The following is a 27,653-nucleotide window of genomic DNA, read 5'->3' as shown; positions in this document are numbered from 1 at the left end:
TCTGTCTATTCACAGTATCTATCTATCTATCTATCTATCTATCTATCTATCTATCTATCTATCTATCTATCTATCTATCTGTCTGTCTGTCTGTCTGTCTGTCTGTCTGTTTATCTATCTATCCCAGATGTTTATCTTTCTTTCTTTCTGTATGTCTGTCTGTCTGTCTACACTGTCTTTCTGTCTGTCTGTCTGTCTGTTTGTCTATCCTACATGTCTATATATTTGGCTGTCTATCTATCTATCCTACATGTCTGTCTGTATATCTATCTGTCTATCCAGAGTATCTATCTACAGTATCTATCTGTCTGTCTATCTATCCCAGATGTCTATCTTTCTTTCTGTCTGTCTGTCTGTCTACAATATCTATCTACAGTGTCTGTCTGTATATCTATCCTACATGTCTGTCTGTCTGTCTGTCTGTCTATCCACTGTATCTGTCTGTATGTCTACCTGTCTATCTATCCCGGATGTCTATCTATCTATCTGTCTGTTTGTCCACAGTATCTATCTGTCTATCTATTCCAGATGTCTATCTTTCTCTTTGTCTGTCTATCTGTCTACAGTATCTATCTACAGTGTCTGTCTATCTGTCCTACATGTCTGTCTGTCTGTCTATTCATCTGTCTATCCACTGTATCTATCTGTATGTCTGGGTGATTCTCACGAAAACTTGGTTTTAAAAATGTCAAGCATGAAAATGTAAAAATTGCTTAAATTTACTTTTTTCCCACCAGACATTGAAAAACAAAGTCTGGAGTAAATGGGAACATTAATTTAAAAACTTTTACTTATCATTTAACACTTTTTGTAACATAATTAAAAAAATTAGTCCTAAAAAATCTCATTACCGCAACAGTCAGAAAACATCAACACTGACATATTTTCAAAATGACATGACAAACCTGAAAGAACATAATTTGGAGATTCTGCACATGCATTTAAAATTAAAGTATTATGCTTCTATTAAATAAATTAACATTTAATAAGCATCTGTTGCGGTAATGATAATCAAAATGTCGTGTAAGCATTCTGACAAGACAATATTTCAAATTAACTGTAAAAATGATCTTACCTGGTAGCCATCTTGAAGTAACTGGTCCATGTGCTTGGTCACTCAAACTTTATTAAAATTCTGTATGTGTGCTTAAACTTTTCTCAAAAAGTGTTGCGGAGGATGAGAACATCAGGCATGGACACATCATTTTCCTAATTTTTCTTCATTATTATTATACATGAATATTCAGTAAATATTTTTTCTGTCATCTAAAGTAGTCTAGCAAAACATCCATTGATTTTTTTTCTTAATATTTTTGTGTTAATTTGATTAAATTAAAACATAACGCATGTTCAAACACAGCCAGACACATTGCGGTAATGAGAATTTCAGCAGAAAATGATATAAAATTTCCAATTATAAATTCTTATGTTGAAATCACACATTGTGCAAGGTAGAACACAGTATTGTGTTAATTCTGATGCTTTTTAATGTTACTATATTACACATTTTAAAGCTAAAATCATTACTGCCGTGGTGTTTCAATGGTTTCGTGAGAATCACCCGTCTATCTATCCCAGATGTCTATCTATCTATCTGTCTACTTACATGTCTGTCTGTCTGTCTGTCTGTCTGTCTATCTATCCTACATGTCTGTCTGTCTATCCACATTATCTATTTATCTATCTGTCTGTCTATCTATCCCAGATGTCTATCTTTCTTTCTTTCTGTCTGTCTGCAGTATCTATCTACACTGTCTGACTGTTTGTCTATCCTACATGTCTATATGTCTGTCTGTCTGTCTGTCTCTGTCTGTCTGTCTCTGTCTCTGTCTGTCTGTCTGTCTGTCTTTCTTTTTTATTTCCTTCTTTCTCTCTGTCTGTCTGTCTGTCTGTCAATACATTATTTTATTTGTGTCGCTGCAATGCAAAATGAATGTTAAATGAATAATTGAACAAAGCACAAATAGCACAAATAGACTGCGTATTAAATTTCAAATTTTATTGTAAAATTGAAAAAAAGAGAGAGAAAGAGAGAAGCCCATTAAGCATTTCTTTTCGATGCATACATTTTTCGAAACATAAACCAATAAATAGGCAATTCATAAACCAATTGTTGTCATAAATAAATAAATAAATAAATAAATTAAAGTTTCCATAAATTAATTGGCAAATCGTAAGCTGTGTAGGCATAAGATTTAAACAATGTAAGCAGCAAGTATTCGATAAATGTCAACAGGATGTTTGGTTTTTCAGGCAATTATCTCGAATATATCTTCTCTGTCTCTAAAAATAAGAAAATAAATAAAAAACAAACAAACCACTGTCTATTTGAGTTATTCACACTGCACCAATCATATCTCAGTGCAATGATCACATGGTGCTCTCTTCTACTTTTGGAAAATATCAAAAGAAAATGACAAACATGAACAAGAAAATCAAAATCAATTGTAAACAGCATTGTCTCATCCAGGCTTTAAGATCGGCGCAGTGAGTGCCCGGCCGTCCCACTGCACATTTCACACAGCAAAAATCAATAATCTTGATATATATTTCCTTACGCTTTGTGCTGAGTAAACCAGAACTTTAACGTGATCTTTATAAAGCAAAAACCCACCCGCCACGACCCACCCACCAACCGACTTCACCCCCATAAAATCTGAGAAATGTTCCTGTGCGGCTGCTCCCTAATATACAGATTTCATTTCTATAATAAGCTACTTTCCTTAGCATACAAACCATAGTTTAAGAATCATATTATTAATATGAGTAGTACCTTTATAAGTATCCCCCAAAGCTCCCCCCCCCATCGAGCATGCTCATAGATCAAAGTTCAGCATGACAACAAACAGAAACGCTCTGAAGAAATGAAGAAATGGTTTAAACACAGGTATGAAATGCTGGTGGTCTGGTTTCTTTAGAAGTACCTGTAGTGCAATATGTTCGTTTTTTGCGCAAATGCGATTGCCTGTTCACTTTATTTTTTCGTTTTTCCCTCTCAAACTAATGATATCATCCTTCAAACTTATTAAACTTCAGGCACTAGTTGCCATTTTTAATTTGCATTACACTTGCTTTTACATGCAGGCCAAATTTAATTTGATTTTAATAATTCACATCTGGCATGCAGAGATTCTCAAGGAAGGCCCCGCAACATGAGGTTATTAGACCGCGGACGCCCGAAGGCTTCGTGTCTGTATATCACAGCCTTCTGATATGCCACCACAGGACAGGAGAGGGAAAAAATGAAATGGAAAGGGTTCACCGAAAAAAGGCCATTATAACCTGCGAATCAACGGCGATCCATTTCAACGCGACCCGAGGGCGAAAAATGGCTGACATACGGCGACGTTAATGTTTCTCCACAAAACTTCTTTCTGATGTCTGCGTGATTAAACATTTAACATACAGATATATTTTTAGGTAAAACAGGTCAGATATCCACAGTGGAAATCAAACAAGGTCAATATATGTGCTTTTTCTGTCCCATCTAGATTCTAGAGCTCTGTTTTATGTCTATTTTTGTTTATTTGCGAATTCTAGGAGGACTTCGGCTTCCTGTGTATTTTATCTTTAGTTTGGCATATCTATGAAGGCAGTGCGCTATAGAGAAGTCGGCAAACGACAAGCCTAGCGTGACGACAGCATGGGTACAAAATTAACGAGTCGAATAAGAAATGCATAGGAAAGAAAACATTAAGACCTAAATTACGGACACTGTGCATGTTAAAGCAACACTATGTAGTTTCCATGTAAAAATGACTTACAGCTCCCCCATGTGGTTGAAAAGCGCAACAGTGCCTGGTATCAGACACTCTTCTGCAGGCAGGGGGAGGGGCGGGGCTGTGTGCTCTACCCTCCACCGCCACTTTCAGAGTGTGCTTGTAGCAGCTAGGAGGCTGCTCAGGTTGCAGCAACAGTACAATTTGTCTAGTTAAAAGTTGTTCTATCACTGAAATAATTTTAGAGACATTATTTAAAGGTAAAAAACTACATAGTGTTGCTTTAACGCTACCTTACTTCTTCGTCTGTTTCAATCAGGGGTGTAAATTACCTCTATTTTTACCTTAAGGCTGTTGAAACTATTTGCATTTCTCAATTACAAGTATAAATTGTATGCTATGATGAACAACTACCAGGCTTGCGTGTTTATTTTCAACTGAGCTAATGAGTCAAATCAAGCATCCTTCACATTTTCTTTTATTTCAATTAAATCTAATTCAAAGTTAACCATACTCGGTTGCTTTCAAGCTAAAATTGACAGTGAACATCGGTCAGTGGTCTATTAACTATAACTATATTTGAATCCTGGAGCTTGTCAAAGTCGTGGTTTGTGCACCACTTACTTTTTACTCTTAAAGCAACACTAAAGAGTTTTTGCTCTCTGCTCCCCCTACAGGTTGAAAGCAGAATTGTCCATTACCACTGTCATTAATAATTTAGCCTACTGCAGCAAAGCTGGCTCTGATTGGATTGTACATCTGCCGTAAATCAAGTTTTTGTAGATTTCACTACAGGACCGCGACCCGACGGTTGGAAACTTCTTTAGTGCGGTTTTGGCCGATAGAGGGCTGCAAAGCGAATGTGAAAGTGCCGTTCACTCTTGTTTCGAGTTGATGAACGACGTTATTTTAAGGTTAACTCTTGGTGTTGCTTTAACTCTTTCCCCACCATTGACGAGTAAAAACGCCTCCCTGCCAATGACGAGTATTTCCGGCTTTCCACAGTAACGCTATTATCCACCAGGTGGCTCTTCCGCAACTTATACAACCCAGAAGTAGGGATGGGACGATTACCGGTTTCACGATTAACCATGGTAAAAAGTCCTGACGGTTAGTATTATCATTTAAAATGTAATTATCATTACAACCGTGTTTGATTACCGTGATTTTGATAACTCGCGGGAAATCCTGTCCAGCCAGAAACAGTTTGATGCAGGCGCGCACATGCAACATAGTTTTTTGCACAAGAAGGCATTTAAGGGATAATGTATTGTATTCATTAACGGTAAACTTATTAGACAGATTTATTTATTTTTTTAGCACAGAAATAATTACAGGGACATGAAATATTAAATTGTGATTTTCAAAAATAAAACTTTGGTCACTACAATCATGATATGAAATTTTCATACCGTCCCATCCCAACCCGGAAGTATCGCCCTAGGGCAAACAGCTGTATATCTGTGTAAGTTTTGAGGATCGCTCTGAATCTGATCTCTATCAAAAGTCCTTCACAAAAATGTAATTATCTCATCTTTTTGCTCAAAATTTGGTGTTTTTGAAGAAACTTACCCATATTTGAGAGGTGATAAAAAGAGAACTAATGAAGGTCGGATGAATCGTTGTTTTTTTAAGCAGAGGGTCTGTTCTTTCATTTAATATATTGTATGTTTATATATTTTAAGAAGAACATTTTCTGGAAGGCATTTAACTTTTGTGTAAATCACTAAAAATGCTGACGCTGGCTGGCAACTAAAAAAAAACCGCTGGCGGGGAAAGAGTTAAATACTTAAGTACAATTTATTGTGAAAACTTTTTTTACTTTAAATTTCAATTATGTGTTGTCTTTTAATTGCATATAATGTTGACATTGATATACTTAAAATTGATTTTTAATCCCTCAACTTTGTACTTTTTACACTCCTGATTGAGATTTCAGTAGTAGTTACAGTTTTTTACAGACGCTAGGACACATTTCTCAATACTTAGGTCACTTTTGCAAAACTCTTCACACAGTGAGCATAACAGAAGTCTATGTGGGCTAAACTGAGGATCAAAATGCATTCAATGACTACATCTCTCGAATTTCATGAATTCTTTTCTCACTCAGACACAACAACTGCAAAAACTCTTTGTACGTACAGGCCAATTTTGCACATGCTTACATACTGTTTTCAAAACTGTTAAACTTATGTTCAAAAGAATAACATAATACAAAACTGAATAAGACAGCAATGTGTTACATTTCTACAGTAATATTTTAATGAAATGCTATAAAAACAATCGGACAATTGGACCAGCCACAGCTGTCCACAGCCGAGTAGATTAGCATTACTATTGTATCTATCTGTATCAGTGGATGGTGTGTACACAAATTATGGTATTTTGGAATTATGCAATGCAAAAAAGTAAAAATAAATAAACAACATAAAATATTGAAGAATTCTGCATGAGTCAAATCAAGCATCCCTCAAATTTTCCTTTAAAGGCGTAGTGCACGATTTTTGAAAAATGCTTTGGGAAAGAGAGTCGGGCCGACTACCAAAACACACTTGTAGCCAATCAGCAGGGGCAATTCTGCATCACATCTGATTTATTCCAGTAACATTTATTGCAGTGAATTATAAACAGAGATGTGTCCTTGAACACATTGTATAATGCTCTATGTTGTTGCTTTTTATGTCATTGTTTTGTGGGTGACAAAGTGTGTCAACCTTTGCTAGTGTTCTGGAAGAATGAGTTGATTTGAGACCTGAATAAAGTGATTTGGTAGTTGTAGTGCATTTTGAATGTGAAATGAACTGCTTTGCCAAGCTGAAAGTTGGTTAGGAGAACTGTGTGAAGAGTTTAGCAAAAGTGACCCAAGTATTGAGAAATGTGTCCTAGTGTCTGTAAAAAACTGTAAAGCTACGATCCGTAACTTTTAATGAAGCAAGTACATAAAAAGCCCCCCACCAAAATTCACAACGGTAACGTTAAAATAATGACTATAATTTTAGCTGTCAGGCACGATTTTGTCAGTTTGACGCCGTTCGATGTAAAAATAAGCGTGTAAGTAAACTGCAATTTTATGTTTCAAACAGAGATGGCGATAGAGAGGCAAAAGTTACAGATCGCAGCTATAAAATTCTTGTCATTCTCCTTCGCCTCGATGCAAAAGAGTTAGTTGCGTTATATTTGTGACACCAACATCTGTGGTTAAGTACACCATAATGTCAGACTCAGTAGCTTTTTTATTGATGGATCAGTTTGCTCCAAATGTAAACCCCCATGGCTGCTATTTGCAAGCTGTTGGTAAGCTGTTAAACAGTCTGCTCATTAGGCCTTCAAAGACAGTTAGTGTCTCGCTAATCCATACCAGCCTTAGATGCGTATTCTTAGAAATATCATTAGTTTGCGCACTCTTCTGGCACGCATTCGAGGGGAGTTTATGGTCGCCATCTTAAACAAGTTTATTAGCGAAACGACTCTGGCTGTGAAAAATGTGTAATCGGTTGTGCATATTTCTGAGGCGATGTTTATTTATTGGAATTGTTTTGCTGCAAGATGGTCCCTGTAAAATTCTGATGTGCTTCAGAAATTGTAAGCAATCCCTTCCGAGTCGCTTGTAAGCCACTACGCCAGGGCGGTTCGTGGAGTGTAAATAACCTTTCAAAGGTTTAAGGCTTGGTATCTTTGTAACTGCTTGGTCTATTTAACAGTGTGCTTTAATAGTTGATATCAAGCATTTGGCACCAACCGGTATGTGTTTCGATGGAAGTCGATGGAAAGATGGTTTAAAAAAATGATATGCTGGTCCCTTGCACAGTAAATTTGGGTGTACAGTGGATCTTTTTACATCCGATTAAGGGCACTAAAAGAGAAAGCGAAAACGTTGCGTAAACATTGCGAAAACGAACAATGTCAGTACTTTTTTGCTGTAATTATTGACCTGTGCAGTGGCTACAGCTGTTATATTAGTTTATATATAAGCCACAGGTACTCAATAAATGAAGCTTTCGTCAGATAAATGTGTTTGCGTACGTGAATGCCTACCCGAGTTTTTGCTGAACCAGCGTTATTTGCACATGCATATATAAATATATATATATATATGTATATATAGCTATATCAACATTTGTTTTCTGGAATGTGGGCCTATTTTTGATATCCGAGTAACCTCAAAGCAAATATAATGAGTAATGGACAGTTGCTGTATAACCCCTTATACCCACCCTCCCTAGTGTCCTTTTAATGAATGAAAAATGGCTGAACATGCTCCTAACACTCTCCATATCAACATATTCTACTCCACTAAAATAGTATAGCTTTAAAATCTTTTTTTCTTCGTTTTTCTACTATTTTCTTTAAATATTTTCAAACCCGGTAGCTATAAATGTAAAAGGAAAAGAAATCAAAATCCCTTTCCTCGTCCGACCTGAAGCGAATATTTATGCTTTTTTCTTTAAACTTACGTCGTTAGTAGTAGTTTGTAGTATTAGCAGTTAATAACAATACCATATATTTCTGTTGAGGATAAAAATGTTTGGTCCTTTGGTCCCTTGGGGGTGAAAGCGTTTCACTGAGGAAAACCTCGGTGAGCACAGAAAGTCCTGCGTTTGCTGAAAGACATGATGATAGAAGAAAGGAAAGAGGAAAAAAGACAAAGAGAAAGTCCACTAGTGGGAAAGAAGAGCTTTTTTTTCCACTGCATTTTTCCTTGGTCTTCAAGTTTAACCCTCATTTGTCCAGTGTGATAAAAGCCGTACGCGCCTCTTCCTTTAAATAACGTATGCGTGTATAATATGTATATAGAAAAAAGAAAGTTGTTCTTGCTCGTTTTTTTCTTTTCGTTTGTTTCTTGACTAACGCTTCGAGGCTCAGCGGAAGAGGACGTGTCCGGTTCTCCGTCGTTTTCGAGAAATCTTCCTCTCGTCTTTCGTGCACGGTGCCGACTGTGTTTTTTTTTGTCCACGGGTGCCCGCCTGCAAATCTCCTCCGTACCGAACCTCTTCGAAAAATAAATGCTGATATGTCTTCAAAAAAATCCCTTCTTGTTTTTCTTGTTTGTTTTTAAAGAAAAAGTTTAATACCTTTCCAGTTTTCACTCTTCAAATCCTATAAAAGAAAATAATAATATAACTTATACCAGCATCAATACTGTATACATAAATATTTTAGCATTATTCTGCTTTTTAAAGGTGCAATGTGGGACTTTTAAAATGATCTCTTTACAGAAATGCAATATAATATCCATAACTATATTATCAGTGGTGTATAAAGACCTTTCATAATGAACTGTTTTTTACCTTAAAAAGAGACGTTTTTATCTACATACACCGCGGGTCCCCTTAGACGGAAGTCGCCACCACGTTTTTCTATATAAATGGACAATCTGCTCTATAGATTGCGTTGTGTTACTACGTTGTCTTAGACGATGACGTGTTTTTCCTGTGGCGGCTACCGTAGCTTCACTATGCGTTTTGAAATTGAGGGGTAAGCTATTGGTTGCAATTCACAATCTCACCACTAAATGCCGCTATAAAAAACCCACACTGGACCTTTAAAGGGACTTCACTTCACTTCCCCTAGATTTAAACAATAAATTTTTACTATTTTGGAATCCATTCAGCTGATCTCCGGGTCTGGCAGTACCACTTATAGCATAGCTTAGCATAATTCATTGAATCTGATTAGACCACGGCTCTGATTAGAGGCGCAATGATATTTCGCAGTGCCAGAAAATAGTCCCCTGCTATTGAAAGTTACCAAGGGGACTATTTCAGGCCCTGCGTAATATCATTGCGCCTCCTGCAGTCATGTTACGGCCGCAAAGTCCTTGATTATTACGCGAGAATGAGAGTATAGTTCCTAGCCATATCGGCTGAGAAAATCACAATTTTTATATTTCTGTCGGTCTTAGTACACGATGTAACTACAGAAGAGTCAAGTTTTAAATAGGAAAAATATCAAAACTCTTTGGGTGCGATGCTAATGGTCTAATCAGTTTCAATAGATTATGCTAAGCTAAGCTAAACGTGCTACCGCCAGACCCAGAGATCAGCTGAATGGATTCCAAAACGGTAAAAATCAAATGTTTGAGCTTTTTTAAAAAAAAGTGGAGTGTCCCTTCATATGTACTTCTATCATTTTTCCTAAAAGATCATTTATATAAGTTTTAAGTTTGAGATATGTCTACAGTTCCTTTTGTAAGTCATTACTGGTGTCAGGATCTGGTACCTGTGCTGTTGCTGGGAGTCTGTGTAGGTCTGGCCCTGTCAGTACGGGCGGCTTGCATCCTTCGGCCGCTTTAACTGCACTTTCAATCTCTTCATGCCGATCTGAAATCCGTTCATGGCCTGGATCGCAGCCTGCGCACTTGCTGGGTTGTCGAAGCTGACGAAACCTGTGAGGAACCAGAAGAACGGATGTAACCGAGCTGTATCTCAAATCAGTCCTATCATCTTAATTTTATTTTACTTTGCTCTTTTTATTTTACTCTATGCTCATTGCTGTAAAATGCTTGAGCATCCTATCAAGCATTTCAACGTACAAATTGACACTGACAATTTGAGATGTACACATATTTAAAGGCAGGGTGCATGATCTCTGATAGCCAATCTTGATATTTGAAATCACCTAAATAAACACGTCCCTACCCCAATAGAATCTGGACCTTTTTTTGATAGACCCGCCCCACACATACGCAACCCAGGCAATGATGTCGGTTAGTAGACACGCCCCTTACCGATGATTGGCTACAAGTGCGTTATGGTACTCGGACTGACTCCCTTTTCCAAAATGTTTTTCAAAAATCATGCACTCCGCCTTTAATTTATTTACATATATGTGACCCTGCCTGTGAAATCAATGCTATAGGAGCATCAAAGTTTGACATGACCTTACTCATTTAATATAAACGATATCAAGGTTATGCATTCACAGAATGTTCTTTACATTATGTAGGATGATTTTAAAAACAGTAATCACAAAAAATATGACATTTTTAATCCAGTTTCCTGGAAATCGATCATATGACCTTAGCACCATTTGAGCTACAGAAACATTTTATCTATCGAAAGTGGAAACGTGTGAAATTTATACAGTATTTGCTTATATAAGCCACCAGCAGTATAGAAGGGGACAAATCGCCCCATAGGACGACGAAACGGGGCCACCCACGGCACGCAAGAGACCTTCCTCGCAGCTTCCTGTTTAAACCCATTGCATTTAAAAAGTCACTGACCAAAAAAGCCCCACTGAAGTGTAGATCTGGTGACTGGATGCACTTTTCTGTCCAGGAACACTGTTGCCGAAGGCAGTTTTTCCATGTCCATGGGTTGAAGCAACTCCAATAATATGATCTTTAGCCCCGGGAATGCAAATTTTTTAGTAGAAACTAAAATTTTTTACTGGTGGACCCCGCCACCTCGAAACGCGATTGGGCTAGTTTTGAATAGCAATAGGGTAGGTTTTGCTGTGAAAACCTGGCAACCCTGTTTTTCGGGCATTACGTGTGTCATTAGGAACCGTGAAACCGTGAAAAACAGCAGGCGCTTTCTTTGGTCATCGGCCACCTGGGAGCAGGAAGGCCAATTTCCAAACTCGTATCCGCAAGAAAAAAAAGTGGAGAGATCCCTTTAATAGGGAATCTATGTACGTCAATGTTCACAGTGACGTCCCACAGGTCCATCTCTTCCCCTGACCTCACCGCAGATTAATTACTCCAGCGGGCGTCTGTTACCCAGACCTGACATTATGCAGTAAATGCATAGTGTATAAGTCAATACCGCAAACAGGACCTACTTCACAAATTTATATCTTATTAACTCCCCTCAGGAGACAGTAGCTGCTATTAATTGTGGCTTGGGAAATGTCTCCCCCTGGAGCGAGAACAGATGTTGATCCATAATGGGGCTTTTTGCTTCACTTAAAGCTTTGGTTCAGACTCAGGGGGTTTTTAAGAGCCAGTGCTCTGGTTTGTGGCTTGACACTGAATACATCCCAGAGAATGTAAACTTGCGAGAAGAGACATAAACTGATTATTGGTTGCTCTAGGATTGGATGCATGCTGAAACCTTTCTTCATTTGCATAAATTGCAATGTCCAATACAATTTCATCTTTCATATCATTAAATTGCATTGTGTGTGGATATATACGAAGAGTTTGGTTCCAAACGGCGATAGATGCCATTTTAAAAAATACTTACCGCCAAAATCAGTATTGTATCAGGTCAGTATAAAAATATATTTATAATCCCTGTCCAGGAAACCACCCAATAAAGTTTATGCAAGTCTTTGAATTGTCTCACCGAAACATTTGCTCTGGTTGGTGGCTCTGTCCATGAAGACCTTGGAGGAGATGACTGAGCCAAATGGAAGAAACATCTGCATGAGCTCATTATCGCCAAATTCCTGCGGTAGATGGTAAATGAAGAGGTTGCAGCCCTCTGGTCCTGCAACACAATATAAATATTGCTCACTATGGATTCATCATTAAAGCGGTTTAGAGACAAAATGTGACACATAGGCACCAAATATAAGAAACGATTTAATGATATAATTTTAGGTCTACATTGCTTTACATTTTTTTTCCTAAATTACTTTTAAAGAGGACATATCATGAAAATCTGTCTTTTTCCACACTGTAAATTTTTTTTTAGATATTACAGTGTTACTGGCAGCTGGTTGAAAAACAGAAAAGGGTTGATGATGATTTCTGGTTCCCAGAATGCTTTGCATGAGGCTGTTATTGTATAGTTTTATTCTGTAAAGATAAAGACTTGTTAATATTTAATATTTATATATTTAAATAACATAAATTTTAATCTACAGTAAGTTACTGGCAACCAGCTGCAAGTAACACTGTAATTTCTACGGATTTTTTTTATAGTGAATGTTTAATTCCTATAATTGGGTCCCCAGTGCTTCTATCAACCTAAAAAAAGTGAAAAAGATTAACCCAGTAACTTAGTTTTGGTAAACCATTCTCTGCAAGCATGTGAAAAAATAGGTAATTAACATTTGTCTCCCCTTGTGATGTCAGAAGGGGATAATACCACCTCTTAATATGCACCCACGGCACTGCCATTTAGTGCGGTTATCAACTCATTTGCATTTTAAAGGACACACCCAAAATGGGACACTTTTGCTCACACCTACAAAGCATGCTTTTAACATGCTATAATAAATTATCTATATGGTATTTTGAGTTAGAACTTCACATCTGTACTCTGGGGACACCAAAGATTTATTTAACATCTTAAAAAAGTCTTGTGAAATGTCCCCTTTAAATAACATTAAATAACATTGTAGATTAAATTCCACAAAAAGTGCAAAATCGCTTGCTTTTTGTGCTATTTAAATATGCTTGTTTCATATAAAAATATAAAAAATCTTTTTTTCAGCAACCTGACCAGCCAAAAACAGTAACAACAGCTCAACCAATGGCGTGAGTTTGGTATGGGACTTTTCGTTTGTCCAGCCAGTAGATGACGTATTTTTGTAAGCCAACACGTAAATTGGCGGGATGCTGGTTCTCTCGCAAAAAAGCCCATTCATTTTTCCCATAGACTTTTGGATTATCGCAAAATTAAGCTCTGTGTTTAACATAAGTTTGAGACTTACACGTTTTGTCCAACAACTTAATCTTCACATATGGATACAAATTTTATTAATTTTGAAGTGTAAAAGCGTTTACTAGAAATATAAAAAGCCATTTTGACTTCAAAGTTGCATTCATCTGTGAAGAAAAAACGTCTAAGTGTCATACATTTTTGTTAAACACAGAGCTTTTTGGCGATAATCCAGTGTTTTGGGAAAAATGTTCTCATTTAACTTTTTTGTTCAAAGTTAAATAAACATTAAACATTAACAAGTCTTTGCCTTTACAGAATAAAACTAAAATAACAGCCTCATGCAAAGCATTCTGTGAACCAGAAATCCTCATCAACATTTACTGTTTTTTCCTTCAGATTTTGGTTCCCAGAATGCTTTGCACTGTCATTTTATTCTGTAAAGACAAAGACTTGTTAATGTATAATGTTCATTTAACTTTGAACAAACGGTTGCCAGTAAATAACATCAATTAAATTTTTTAGCAGTGTTTGATACAAAGTTTTTAGGTATTTATAGCTTTTATTTAAAAAAACAATATATTAGATGTTGTTTTATGATGCATTTGTAATTCTGCAACAATAACATATTGTGTCCACTCCTAAAAAAATATGTATCCTGATGAAAACGAATAAAACAAAACCTCTCACCCTCACCTTCTCTCTGCTGCTGTTGAATGACTTGCTGTGGTTGTGGCAAACTTTGTCCAATAGGGGTCAGTGTGGTCGCTGGGTAGATGGCTGTGGGTACAAAAAAAGAAATGTGCGTGAACAGACAGACTGGATTTATGTGGTACAGCATTGAACAAGGCTACTCGACTCATTACCGACACAACACTTCACGGCGAAAAAATCAACAAACCGACGCGCGATTGGTCAAAGTCAACCATCCGTTTTTAGTAAACGGCACGTTCCAGTTTTATCCATTCCTGGGCGGCGCGGATACCACTTGTGTATTTTTATATTGCATGTAAATGCATGCGAGGCTATTTTTCTGTAGTCATTTGCAAACCTGTATACTGCTGCACTCCGGTAAAGGCCTGCTGTAGGGTGTCTGCAGCCGTGGGGCTCTGGGTGGAGTAAGGGGGCAAACCGTTGGTGTACACAGCCTCTACCGCGGGGTGTCCGTTGGGCTGGTGAGGGATGCTTGTAAAACCGTTGACGATTGGAGTGACGATGCTGGGGACCGCTGATGTGGTGATGTTGGCAGGTGGTGAGCTGAGGCCTATAGACAGACAAAGCACACCATTGGTTAATTTAATCATTATAGAGTCTTTTTGAAGTTTACAGCTTTTACACATGATTGACATGAAAATAATGAGATATTTGTTCAAATCCTCTCAATTATCTGAGAAATTAATTAACATTTTGGAAAAAGCACCAAATAGTCCACAGGCTAATATTGTGTTTTAAACCATAAACACACACACATACACATATTTTAAATCCAAATGTACATGAACTCCTAATCTGTTAATAATGTAATATTTCTTAAAGACGTATTAATTATTTCATTTAAAGTGACTGGTCAACAGGTATCTTTGATGTCGAGTTCTTGACAGAGCTCCTAAGCTGTGACTGTGCATCCTTATATGCCAGAAATCAGTTCCCATAGGATCCCATCTCAATCTGTACCCGTGAACAATGCTGGACATAGAAGATGGTTGTCATGGAAACCCCCAGCATGCCTCAATTACAATCTGGTATAAAAGAGGCCCTATAGAAGAGTCCTTACAGGAATATTACAGCGCGACTGACGGATTCAAACAGGCTTTAATAGCATTCGGTCGAGCGGCTTCACTTAAAGCGTGACAAAGTGAGAACCAGGTTTGCGTTGACTGTAAAGGTTCCCAACACTCTATTCAAGCCGCCCACCGCGGTAACCTAAGGGAATTCGGGTGGGCCGAAGGGAGCTGTTTAGTCTCGTTTGCGCTATTTCCCGTTCCTAAGCTTTTTCGCGATTGTTTGCTACCCACACGCCACATTGATGAATTAGATGGCGCCTCCGCTCTATTCTTCCCGGCGCCCAGGAGACCGGGCGCGTTCGGGGATGTCGGACAGGAGCCGACCACACGTGCGGGCCGGGCCGCAGCTGCGTGCCTTTATAATGTTGGGAATCTATCATTGTGATGCGATGGTTTCAAAAAGCCGAATCAGTGCGCGCCGGAAGGTTAGAAGAGCTGGAAAACTCGGATCATGTTCTGGTTGAGAAATAAGCAGATTTTTGTAGGCATGGAAAGAAAGCATGACGGGAAGATGATAGAGCTCTATGGTTTTGTATATAAGCCTAGAAAAGGACTGAATAAAGTAAAGATTCATGTAAACTGAAAGCATCATATACAGTTATAGTGTAGTTATCATTAGCTGCACTATAAAGGAAATGCAGAACAACTCGGTTTTGCAAGTCAATTTGACCTAAGATAAGTTGACTCAGATAAACAAGCTTTTTTACAGTGTGGGATTCCATCGAAACGTGAAGCGAATCTTTTCAAAATTCGCAAAAAAAAAACAAAAAAAAAAACAAATGCGAATTAAGTGCGTTTCCATCAAGTTGTTAGAGCGAATGACAGTGGTAATGGTATCCTAGTATTCAACAGTAAATAAAACAAGGCACGCTTAGAAATGCATTTAGTTACGATTTGGCAGGTTATACATTTACTAGCAGTGCAGCTTTTGATTGCCAAACTGAATGCTGTGCACAGAAGAAGAAATGCAGAATTTTTGATGCAGGCACTAGCAGTTAGGCCAATGCGATGACGTCAAACCCCATATATTTGAAAGACAACGGCTGCGTCCGAAACATAGACTGTAAAAAATATGGACATAGTGTCCGTGACATCACCCATTGGTTTGTGAAGATCGTTTTTGAAGCTTAAAGTAGGCGTTGCCTGTCATTGCCATCTTGGCCGCGCGCAGATAACCAAAAATGGGTAAAGAGGCGGAACATGGGTGAAGCTAAGGTGGCGGGTTGCTCAAAACACACCCGCCTAGCTCGATTCTAGTGACAGCAGTGGCAGTTCAACCATCACTCAAGTGGCCACGCCCTTAATTATGCAGAGGTTTAAGGCTTAATATAATTTAATTAACACTGCCTATGAAGGCTGTCTGAAAGCATTTCCCAGTGCTGCCTTCATGCCGCCGAAGTCATTGCCTCACGAGGCAACAAGTCAGCTGCCTAATGGTGCATTCACATGGGGCGTTAACGCTTAATGGAAGGCTTGTCTGAAGCGTGGCCAAAAGCCAATCACAGTGGCCGCTACACATGCTCTGGTCTTCCATAAACGTAATTGGCTGGCTCTGCCTAGGTTATTGGCATAAGGCGATCTGATTGGCTGACGCACGCGTTGCCGCCTGAAAAGTTGAGAAATGTTCAACTTCTGCCGCGAGCAACGGCATTGACGCGGCGTTGACGGATCCACAATTCAGTTCAGCAACGCATGACGTCACCCATTAAAAGTGAATGGGAAGCGTTAACGCTGACGCCCCGTGTGAATGCGCCGTAAGCTTTCAGACACAGGCAACGTCATCACGGGGATTTATTAATCGCTACGTCTGAATTTATTTGATAAATGTGTTTCTATCTCTCATTATTTTTATTTAAGAAAAAAAACACTTTTTTTTGTGAATTAAAGCAACACTAAAGAGTTTTTGCTTTTGCTCCCCCTATAGGTTGGAAGCGCAATTGTCCATTACCACTGTCGTAAATAATTTAGCCTACTGCAGCAAAGCTGGCTCTGATTGGATTGTAGGTCTGCCGTAAAGCAAGTTTTTGTAGTTTTCACTCGAACTACAGGACCGCAACCGGACGGTTGGAAACTTCTTTAGTGCCGTTTTGGCCGATAGAGGGCTGCAAAGCGAATGTGAAAGTGGCGTTCACCCTGTTTCGAGTTGATGAAAGACTGAAACTTTTTTGGAAACGTTATTTTAAGGTAAAAAAAACTCTTTAGTGTGCTTTAAGGGATTTTTATTCTTCTTTTGGGGTTTTTATGCGATTCTTTAAAATGTGCATAAAATCAATGTAATGGAAACAGCTACTGACATGATCTTACTCAGTCAATCAATATTAAAGATATCAAGGTTACATTTTCACAGAATGTAAAATCCCTTTAGTTAAGACATTAATTGGGTTTTCACAGGCATGGTGACATATAGTATGTCCAAATATAACTCACATTTCCCTACACTTGTCCACCATGATGGACAATTGATGTTGGCCAAATGAAACTATGGTTAGACATCAGTGACGAACTGGCAAATAATACATATCAAAAAGAATACACATCTGATATTACATTGTAAAATGTTTTCCTCCATTCGCTTGTACTGGCATATGGCACGCAATTCACAGATCGAGAGAATCGATAGTCAATTCTTAGTGCAGATCCAAAGCATACACACTTCATCAACCTTCCTTTTGTGCTTGTGTGTGGTCCATATAACAGTAATTTGTTCCAGATGGAGTCTATTTTGGCATCCAATTCAAAAGTCCAGAATGAATCCATCTGTTATTAAACAAATATTTTATCTGCCACCCCTGTTAGTATGTTGAGCACTACGAGATGTGCACTATCCTGCGAATACGGTTATTTCAAGTTAGGGAAGTGTAATTGAATTTACATTACTGCAATCTGCCCTCGTACGTCTTGCTGATTTGCACCCGATGGTGACTGGAGTGAGGAACGGCTTACCATATGTACCGAAAGGATTTATTATGCAAATTATACACTGAACTCAACAATGAAGAGTGGGACCGTACTGGTTAACGCTGCATCACAATGGCTGACTTTTGGTGTGTGTTTATTTACGGCTTTTTACTGTATAATTTATGCTACTGTACGGGCAGATCTTGTCATTGGTCATCAGTAATTGGTTACTGGAAAGGCTTTGCAAAGTCAACGCATATTGGTGACACTTTTCAACCTTGACAGCACCGCATCGTGACTTTCACAACTGGTGACTTTCCAACAACATGTTTACAGCAGAAAAAAATCCATCATAAATAGCAACACTTAGGTTTCTGTGGTTTAATAAGCCACTGGCACGCGGTCGTAAATTTGGAGGCGACGCAACTTTCTGCAGCTGCTTGCCGTGAAATGTTTTCGGTGTTGGTACGAGTGCGATCTCTATTCGCGGCCCCACGAGACAAAGCAGAAAGTCAATGGGTTTTATGACCCTGAAGGTGAACTCAACCGTTCCCATCATGTTCCGAGTCTCTCGGATGGCTCGCAAATACCGCACCTGACACCTCATTAACTTCGTCCTGGGCTCTAAACACAACAGAAACATCCGGCATATGCTTAACCAAAGAGCAGCCTCTCATCCGTCTGCGACACATCGGAGACAGCGGGACAGGGGCTTCACGAAACCCATCAAGCCCGTGCCGGCCTACGAACTTCAGGGCAGAGACAAATAACGCAAGCAGCCTAGCTGCACTGTTTCAAACCATTTAATCCCGGGCGCTGACAATTATGCTGTTGACTTTGAGCTCTTTGTAGCTCGAGAGCTTGCACCTGCTGAACATTTCTCTGCTAAAAAGAAACAAAAAGGGGAGAAAAACATCCCCATGCATCACCGTACCGATACATCCTCTAATAGAGGGCGCCATCTGGCTGAGTGTGTACGCGCCATTGCGCTTAAGTGCTTTACATCTGTTAATAGAGTGAGCGCGCCATTGTTGTCGGCGAGCGACTTTAACCTCTCGGCTGAACCCGAAAAACACTGCGCACGGAGCGGGACATCGTGACTTTACCTGTGGATGATGACGTCCAGGTTTATTCATAATGGATAATGTATTGGAAAATGTAAACACAATGGTGTGTTACTTTTGATGTTCTTACAATGTTCTCAAAATTAATACTTATTTCCTGAAGTGGACTTTGGAATGCCATGTAAATCCCATAGGAAATAAAGGTTCCTGAAAGGTTCTTGTTGGGCTGTATGGTTCCATAAAGAACCTTTAATGTCTATGTTGTAAAAAAAAATTGTAGTCAAAGAAAGGTTCAACAGATTATAAAAAGGTAAGATGATTTTTTTACTGAAAAAACTTTGACAGAATGTTTTGAGGGGAACCAAAAATGGTTCTTCTATTAGATCACTGCAAAAAATCCTTTAAGCACCTTTAGTTTTAAGAGTGTCTGTGAATATTTTGTACCATGGTACTTCAAAGTGTCATAAGTATTTAAGAGAATGATTCTAATTTAACCAAAAATGTAATTTAATTATCAAAAAATTATTCAATAATTAGTACTGAACTGTACGAAATAACACCTGGTATTGATAGATCACAGTTGAGAGTAGTTGTCTTCTCAGGGCCAAAGAAATGTACCCGACCCAAAATGAGACGAATCACTTTATACCCGAACCCGACGTGCATAGATAAAAAATTTTTTAAAAGACCCGACCCAAGACAAACCCGAGAAAATTAGACTCGAGTCCGACCCGAACCAGTGGCAACTTTTTTTAACCTGAATGGACCCGAATGTAAACGGCACCGACGTGTGTGCAGTCTGCAGCCCCGCACGCAGCAGTCAGAAACCCGGCTGGTCTCGCAACCAATTTGGTGAGCTGCTCCATTTGTTTTACTTTGTTATCTAAAATGTACATTTAAAATTGACTGACATGTCTGTCTCAACGAAAATTAACCTACCGCCAGCCACACAATTTCACAAGCGCTCTTGTCAAACAGATTACAGGGTTTGAAAAAAAAATGTTGCACACACGCGAGAGAGTTCGGGTCTTCAGGTCTGTTCGAAAAAATACATTCATTTTAATTTACCAGAGACCCAATGCCGCTATTATTATACCCGACCCGTGTCCAAGGCACACGTGAACATTTTAGACCCGAACCTGATCGGGTCTCGGGTCGGACCTTGGGTTTTCAGATCTAAGTGGACCCGCGAAGACCTCTAGTTGAGAGTTACTGATGACAGCAAATATATATGTCTATCTAAAACATTATTTTTAAAATGTATGTTTTTCTGAAATATGATACTTTCGCCCTCGCTTTCCCCTATCTATTTTATGAAGTTTATTTAATGAAGTTTATTTAACTAAGTTCGGGAGGAGCATGGTCATGTGATCCAACCAATCAGTGCAAAGAGGTGCCTATAAATAGCAGTCCCTCACCTCTGTCTCGTGATAGATTTTTTGCAGCATCCCTCCTCCACTTCATCACCTTACGGCCCATTCACACGGGGCGTCACTTTTAATGGGTGACGTCATGGCTTGCCGAACTGAATTGTGGATCTGTCGTTGCCGCGTCAGTGCCGTTGCTCGCGGCAGAAGTTGAACATTTCTCAACTTTTCAAGCGGCAACGCGTGCGTCAGCCAATCAGATCGCCTTATGCAAATTACCTAGACAGAGCCAGCCAATTACGTTTATGGAAGAACGGAGCATGTGTAGCGGCCACTGTGATTGGCTGTTGGCCACGCTTCAGACAAGCCTTCCGTTAAGCGTTAACACTTACGCCCCGTGTGAATGCGCCGTCACTCTCATCTAGTTTCATTTATCTCAGTTAAAGAGGGAGGGAGTACTCTGGGTTTGGGCTAAAATTCAGAGCTCGGAGCCCTCTCCTCGGACAGCACGCCAAATATGCTTTGTCTCATTCCCTATCGATTATATGTTAATGCAAACTCGTGAATTTATATATAAAATACATTAATATTTGAAGAGTTTCATTGCAAAACGAGATAAATCCATTTTTTTTACATTTTTGTCAAAACATATTTATTATTATGTTATCATGTTATTATTTTGTTTTATGGTGCTACTTAGCTGTATTTTTTAAGTTATGAAGGTTTAAATCAAAACAAACCAACTGCAGTTGCACTGAAATTAATTGGAATGCACAACCAAAAAACGAGATTTCTGAACAATTTAAAAATGGTGGTTATCTCGTTTTGCAACGAAACTCTTCATTTATTTTTTTTAATATTTCACAATATACACTTGCATGAACTAATTTTATATTATGTTTATTTAATTATTTTTATATTTTTCAAAAGTCTGTTTTTGGCATCATTTAAAAAATTGAAAAGTTTTTATTATGGACACAAATCAATATTTTGAATTTTTGAAACAATAACACAGCAAGCAATTTGTATTTAAAAGACGTCTAATAGCCGTCTAAGTTGAATCAAGGCAAAATTTGGGCTGTCAGGGAAAATTTCATAGACGTCTATGCCCACAATCTAAAAATGGCTGGGTTATTTTTGACCCATAATGAGTACACATGCTGGGTTAAAAATTACCCAATGTTGGGTTAAAAATAAACCAATATTGGGTTGTTGTTGTGCATCCCTGTATTAATAATAACCCAGCAGTTGGGTTAAAACAACCCAGCATTGGGTCAATTTTAACCCAGTAGTGTGTTCTGACCGATATTTACCAATTATGGGTCAAAAATAACCCAGCCATTTTTAGAGTGCTTAGCCCAAAAATAAATTAAATAAATGAAACCAAACATCATTATCTTGGTTGACTTTGTAACATGATGGAATATGTTGCATCTCACACGTTATTTTGGCAAAAATGACATGTAACCAAATTGTAATTTATTTTGGCTAGAAGTAGATTACTCATAGCTGGACTATATCGTGTCTACAGGCAGTGAAATGAGGTCTATTGCTTCCTGGGAAGTGTTATATTTTCGTAAAATATAACAAATGTAAATGTTTAATGAGTAAAATATTGCTAAATATATTGTTTAAGTTATAGCCTTGGTCTTCCATATATTTGACCCTGTTCAGATGCAATTTACCCTTTCCCTGCCATTGACGAGTTAACTCGTCAATTACGAGAAACGCTTTCCTGCCAATTATGAGTATTTCTGGCATTCAGCAATACTGCTATCTTTCACAACGTAAACAACCCGGAAGTAACGCCTCACGTGAAAGAGAAAGAACTCTGTGTATGTTTTGAGGATCGCTCTGAATGGGATTTTTATCAAAAGTCCTTCACAAAAAATTATCTCAGCCAAATTTTGGTTATTTCGAAGAAACCTACACTGTAAAAAAATTCGTAAAAATTACAGGGTTACTTGCAGCTGGTTGCCAGTAACTTACCGTAGATTTAAATTTATGTTATTTACTGGAAACATCTTGTTCAAAGTTAAATGAACATTAAACAAGTCTTGGTCTTTACAGAGTAAAACTAAAATAACAGCATCAAGCAAAGCATTCTGGGAAACAATACCTGAAGCAAAAAACAGAAAAAGGTTGATGATGATTTCTGGTTCCCAGAATGCTTTGCATGAGGCTGTTATTGTATAGTTTTATTCTGTAAAGAGAAAGACTTGTTGTTAATATATTAAATTTATTTAACTTTGAACAAACTCTTGCCAGTAAATAACATACATTTAAATCTACGGTAAGTTACTGGCAACCCAGCTGCAAGTAACACCGTAATTTCTATGGAAATTTTTTACAGTGTACCCATATTTGAGAGGTGATAAGAGGAGAACTTATCAATGTAACGGTTTTTTGTTGTTGTTGTTTAAAAGCAGAGGGTCTTTTCTTTCATTTGATATATTGTATGTTTATGTATTTAAAGAAGAGCTTTTTTGGAAGGCATTAAACTTTTATGAAAATCATAAAAAATGCTGGCATGGCTGGCGACATTTTTAAAAAACGCTTGTGGGGAAAGAGTTAAAGTATTCAGGTCGGTTTCACTAAACAATATTTTTTTTAATAACTTGACTAAAGAGAGTTAACACATAAGCACACTTTAGGCAACCTGTCATACAGTGACTAAATGAAGTCTCTGTTCTTAAAATTTTCCATTGTGGTTCTCGATAATGTGCTTTAGATGTAGTCTCTTTTGTAAATAAATTTAGCGAATCTGTTATCTGTAACTCACTGTGTTAAGCTCTGTAAGATCGAGCGAATGCTTGTTATTTTGTGCTGTTAATTCTAACACGACGTTATTCCGCTCTAATAATATTCTGCACTTGTGTATTAACTAAAAGATGAAGATCAGAAAGCAGTTTCAAATTAAATGACAGCTGTTTGGGCTTTCAATTGTGGTCATGCCAGATGTCTTTAGATTGCAGAATTCCCAACAAACCACTTCATGATGGGAAAAATGTAAGGCAGGTCTTATTTGCATCACAACGGATCAGTAAATTTTCAAGCCTGATGACTTTGCCATCCAAAACATTTACTCTGTTTATGGAAACAGAAATGAAATGCCCTCAAGACAGCACATCGTATTTCTCCAGTACCAGAGTCAAACTGGATTCATGGCAGTGTAGTTTATGCTTCCACAATACTTTATACACAAGTCACAACCGATGTGTGTGTGTGTGTGTCTATGCCTGTACGGCAGATGTATTGAATAAACCAGAGCTTCTGGGCCTGCCAGGGAAATGTAAATGAATGAATGAATGAACGAGGGAAAAAGGGAAACGTATGAATATCTTATTTATTGTAGTCCTTGGAATATTTTTAACGCCAGCTCTGCTATCTCGCTTAGGATTAATAATGCAACAGATTCCAATAGGTTCAATAATGGAAGGCAATCAGTGAAGCAGAGCTCGCTCGCGCATACACACACACAGGAGCGTGTCTGATGCTCGGCATATTTCAGCACATCTCGCGTACACAGGAGATCTGCACAGCTCCGGCAGTCTCTTTCAATTAAGTCAGTGTAAGAGAGGCCAATTCACCCCAGCAGCTGCATTGCATGTTAATATGACATTGATCCCAGTCAAAGAGGATGAAATCCAAACATGAGAGCGCAGTTGTTTTACACAGAGCTTGAGCATTTATGTGAAGGAACAAAATGTGAACATTTTAAGTTACAAAGCATGGCATCACTGTGGCACATAATCAACAACCAACCTAACAAAATACATTTTTTTATGATACCATGTTTCTTTGTTTAGCTAACCATGGTAATGGTTTCATGGATATTTATTTACCATGGTACTATAATACCTTTGTGGACATTTACATTAGGCATTTGATGCATTTACGCAAGTGACTCACAGTGCATTCACACAATATATTTTTATATGATTTTTGCAATATTAAAGAGCACCTATTGTACGATTCACGTTTTTACATTTCCTTTGGTGAGTAAGTGTGTATATGTTAACGATATGCAAAAGGTACAAACCCCAAAGTAAACAATGAGGCGAGTTATCGTCTCTAACGTAAATCTCTTTTCTTGGACTACAACAAACACACAGATTGTTTACTTTCTGGGATTGGTGATGTAGACAAGACCAACATTATCATAATTCCTCCCGCTTGGACTCACAGCCTGTAAGTTAACTCCTGTTAGCATTGCATTGTGATCCAAATCTCTTTCAAACATGGTAAGGAGCGTCACTTTTCCGTCTGACGGCAGAGATATTCAGGCCAATCACAACGTATAGATTTTGCACTTTTTAATCTAAATTTAAGATTTTTTTCTTTACCAAAGCATTCACATAATTTGTCTAGTAAATGTACTTATCTCGCAATAGTTAGCCTGTACTTTACAAAAGCATTCACATAACTCATCTGGGTAATATACTAATGCCGCAATAGCTAGCCTGTCTGGAATGGAGCATATATAAAAACACAACACTTTGTGACACTTGCATTACATGCGAACGAACCCTACGCTAATAGGATTTTGTTTCTCTCTCCCTGTCTCGTCCTCGAACCCGAGGACATTGAGAAAAACAGACCCAGTTCCGGCTGCCATGGAGGTGAACACACCACTGATCTACTGGCCGTCCTTCAACATGATGCCCAGCCGATGCCTGACCAACGACCACCGACGGAACCCATTTAATCTCCTTATCCGTTTAAATACCTTTACATCCCATTTATATATATATACGGAACCCATTTAATCTCCTTATCCGTTTAAATACCTTTACATCCCATTTATATATATATATATATATATGAAGAGTTTGGTTCCAAAACGGGATAAACGCCATTTTTGAAAAAATGAGTTACTGCCAAAATCAGTATTATATCAGGTCAGAAGTTAAAAGTAAATTCTTAATTTTACGCAAAATCCAATATCCGCCGTGTTATTCTGTCATCTTTTCTCCCTTTTTTCCCAAAATGCGATAAACGCCACTGCTTCTTTTTTACAGAACGCAATAAATCCATTTCTGATATTACAGCCCACCAGTCACGCAATGTAAACAAACAATGGCGGACGCGCTGAGTCCATGGAGTCCTAGTTTTCCTCATCTACTTTGTACTTCGTGATCAACAAACAAAACAAAATAATACTTTAATTGCATCGCTAAACCTGTGATGGTTTTCTGTGATGGGAAAGAAACGTAAGCCATCAGCATCTAATATTTTCCCTGAGAGGCACTCGGGAGACGGGTGCTTGTTCTCCCGACAGCAAGCTTCTCATGCTAACACATTGACCCCAGAGGATCTTATGAAAAACTTTCCATAATTTTACTCAAAGTCAACGAAAATCGAGCAGGACCAAAAACATTTTACAGCTGATCTCTGTGAAAGACGTTAAGCGAGTACGTCAAGTAACCGCAATGACAGTGATCTTAATATGACAAAGTAAGTGTTTTGATTAATGACATTAATGTTTATATTTTTAATTAGTGTGTACAACTAGTCAACTAAATGAATATAACATGGCAAAGATGAATGCACATTTATATAGGCTATTGATTCAATAGATTTATAGCATTTTGAATAAAAACTTGTCATGGATTTATTGCATTTTGTGGAAAAAATTATCCGTTTTTATAATAAATCTTTGAAAATCAACTTATGGATTTGAATTTTTTATGTTTTTATAACCTAAAGATGCTATTTGAAAGTTTGTAACAGAAAATAGTTGTTTTCATCTTGTCACTTTCTTGGTATAGAAAACAGGTTTTTACCAAAATTTGTCAAAATGGATTTATTGCGTTTTGGAACCAGACTCTTCATATATATATATATATATACAGTCATATTTATGTTGACTGTATATATATATATATATATATATATATATATATATATATATATATATATATATATATATATATATACAGTCAACATAAATATATCTCCTAAGGGTTTTTTCCCTCCTAGGACCTTTTTGTTCCTCTCAGGCTAAAAAAGTCGGGAGGTTTTCTCCTAGGGGGTTTTTCTACCCTGGGGAGTCAGCCGACATTGGCTTAACTTAGCACCCTCTTGTATACGATCCACTATTAATACGCTTGCTTGTAAAGTTTATTCATAGCCGCTGTATTTTGCTACTTATATTGTCTGTTGCATCTGTTAATGTAAAACGGCTTTCAAACAATTACCAATTGTGAAAAGCGCTATATAAATAAAATTGAATTGAAATAAAAATTTAATTAGCTGGCCAATCAGGGACACAGAGCTTTTAAAATCTGTGCATTTCAGGAAAAGAGTGAAATCTGGAGCTACAAAAATGTATGGTACGTGGAAATTTTGTTTTTTAACCATAAACCACACAAACACATTTGTATTATACCAAATACACAAAATAATTTTTTTAAACAATGAAATAGGTGCTCTTTAACACAATGATCTACTAGTTGAGCTACAGGAACTACAGCACATGTTATTATCATTATGTTGCTGGACATGTAAACAGTAGTGTGTAATTCTCCATCTGTTATTGAGACTAAAGACTACACCATGGTCCAGTTGGATCCAACCTCTTATGAAGACTACAGATGACCCAACAGACAAATTCTGCTCTGTGTTATCATAGTAAACTGTCAAATATTACATATATAATACTCTCTAAAATCACCTATAGTTGTTAAAATATACACATTCATTTTGCTTACCGTAAAAGCTGTAATTTATACTACACTGGGTTATTTTTAACCCAACGTTGGGTTAAAAAGAAACAAACCCAACTTATACAAAATATTTAAAATGACAAAAATAAAATTGAATTAATACAATTGACCACAGTTATACCATGTTTGCTTTAAACAGTTTCACTTATAAAATCTAACATTTTTAAGAAAGCTAATTCAACGTGTGACACTCACAAACGGCATCTCATCAGATAAACCGCAATAAAAAAGTGCATGTGTCACACTGCATGCATCTTGACAAAATATTTGACAAACCGTCCTGTCTGTCTTACTTAATATTTGAAGTGGCAAGTAAGTACATTTGCATGTAATGCCACACATGGATAGCCTCAGCCTTGCAGAAGATCTTGACAGCTCGGGCGCTTTAATTGGACGAGGCTTTTACAAGATCCATGGCAGCTTGTAAAAGGTGGAACCGTATTAAACCTACAGTATGTGATGCCAGCGGGACTACCTTGCTTTGCCAGCGCCTCGGGTAATAAAGCGTCCGCCGCTGTTTTGTTTTTACTTCGCATAAA

General features: G+C 37.8%; 1 protein-coding gene across 4 annotated transcripts in view; it reads right to left on the bottom strand.

Moving 5' to 3' along the window:
* Positions 1-1,984: 1,984 nt before the first annotated feature.
* Positions 1,985-27,653, bottom strand: part of celf5a (cugbp, Elav-like family member 5a) — a 290,692-nt gene continuing 265,023 nt past the window's right edge. For all 4 annotated transcript variants that reach the window (XM_055216725.2, XM_055216723.2, XM_055216724.2 and 1 more), the window contains exons 8-12: positions 14,325-14,537; positions 13,970-14,053; positions 12,011-12,154; positions 9,939-10,104; positions 1,985-8,816 (exon numbers count right to left, since the gene is read on the bottom strand). In XM_055216725.2, the coding sequence (XP_055072700.2) occupies positions 9,977-10,104; positions 12,011-12,154; positions 13,970-14,053; positions 14,325-14,537 (569 nt within the window). In that variant the 3' untranslated portion in view covers positions 1,985-8,816; positions 9,939-9,976. The remainder of the gene's footprint in view (positions 8,817-9,938; positions 10,105-12,010; positions 12,155-13,969; positions 14,054-14,324; positions 14,538-27,653) is intronic.

Source organism: Misgurnus anguillicaudatus, chromosome 23, assembly GCF_027580225.2.
Source record: "Misgurnus anguillicaudatus chromosome 23, ASM2758022v2, whole genome shotgun sequence".
Lineage (NCBI taxonomy): Eukaryota > Metazoa > Chordata > Actinopteri > Cypriniformes > Cobitidae > Misgurnus > Misgurnus anguillicaudatus.
This window is presented reverse-complemented; position numbering and strand designations above follow the sequence as displayed.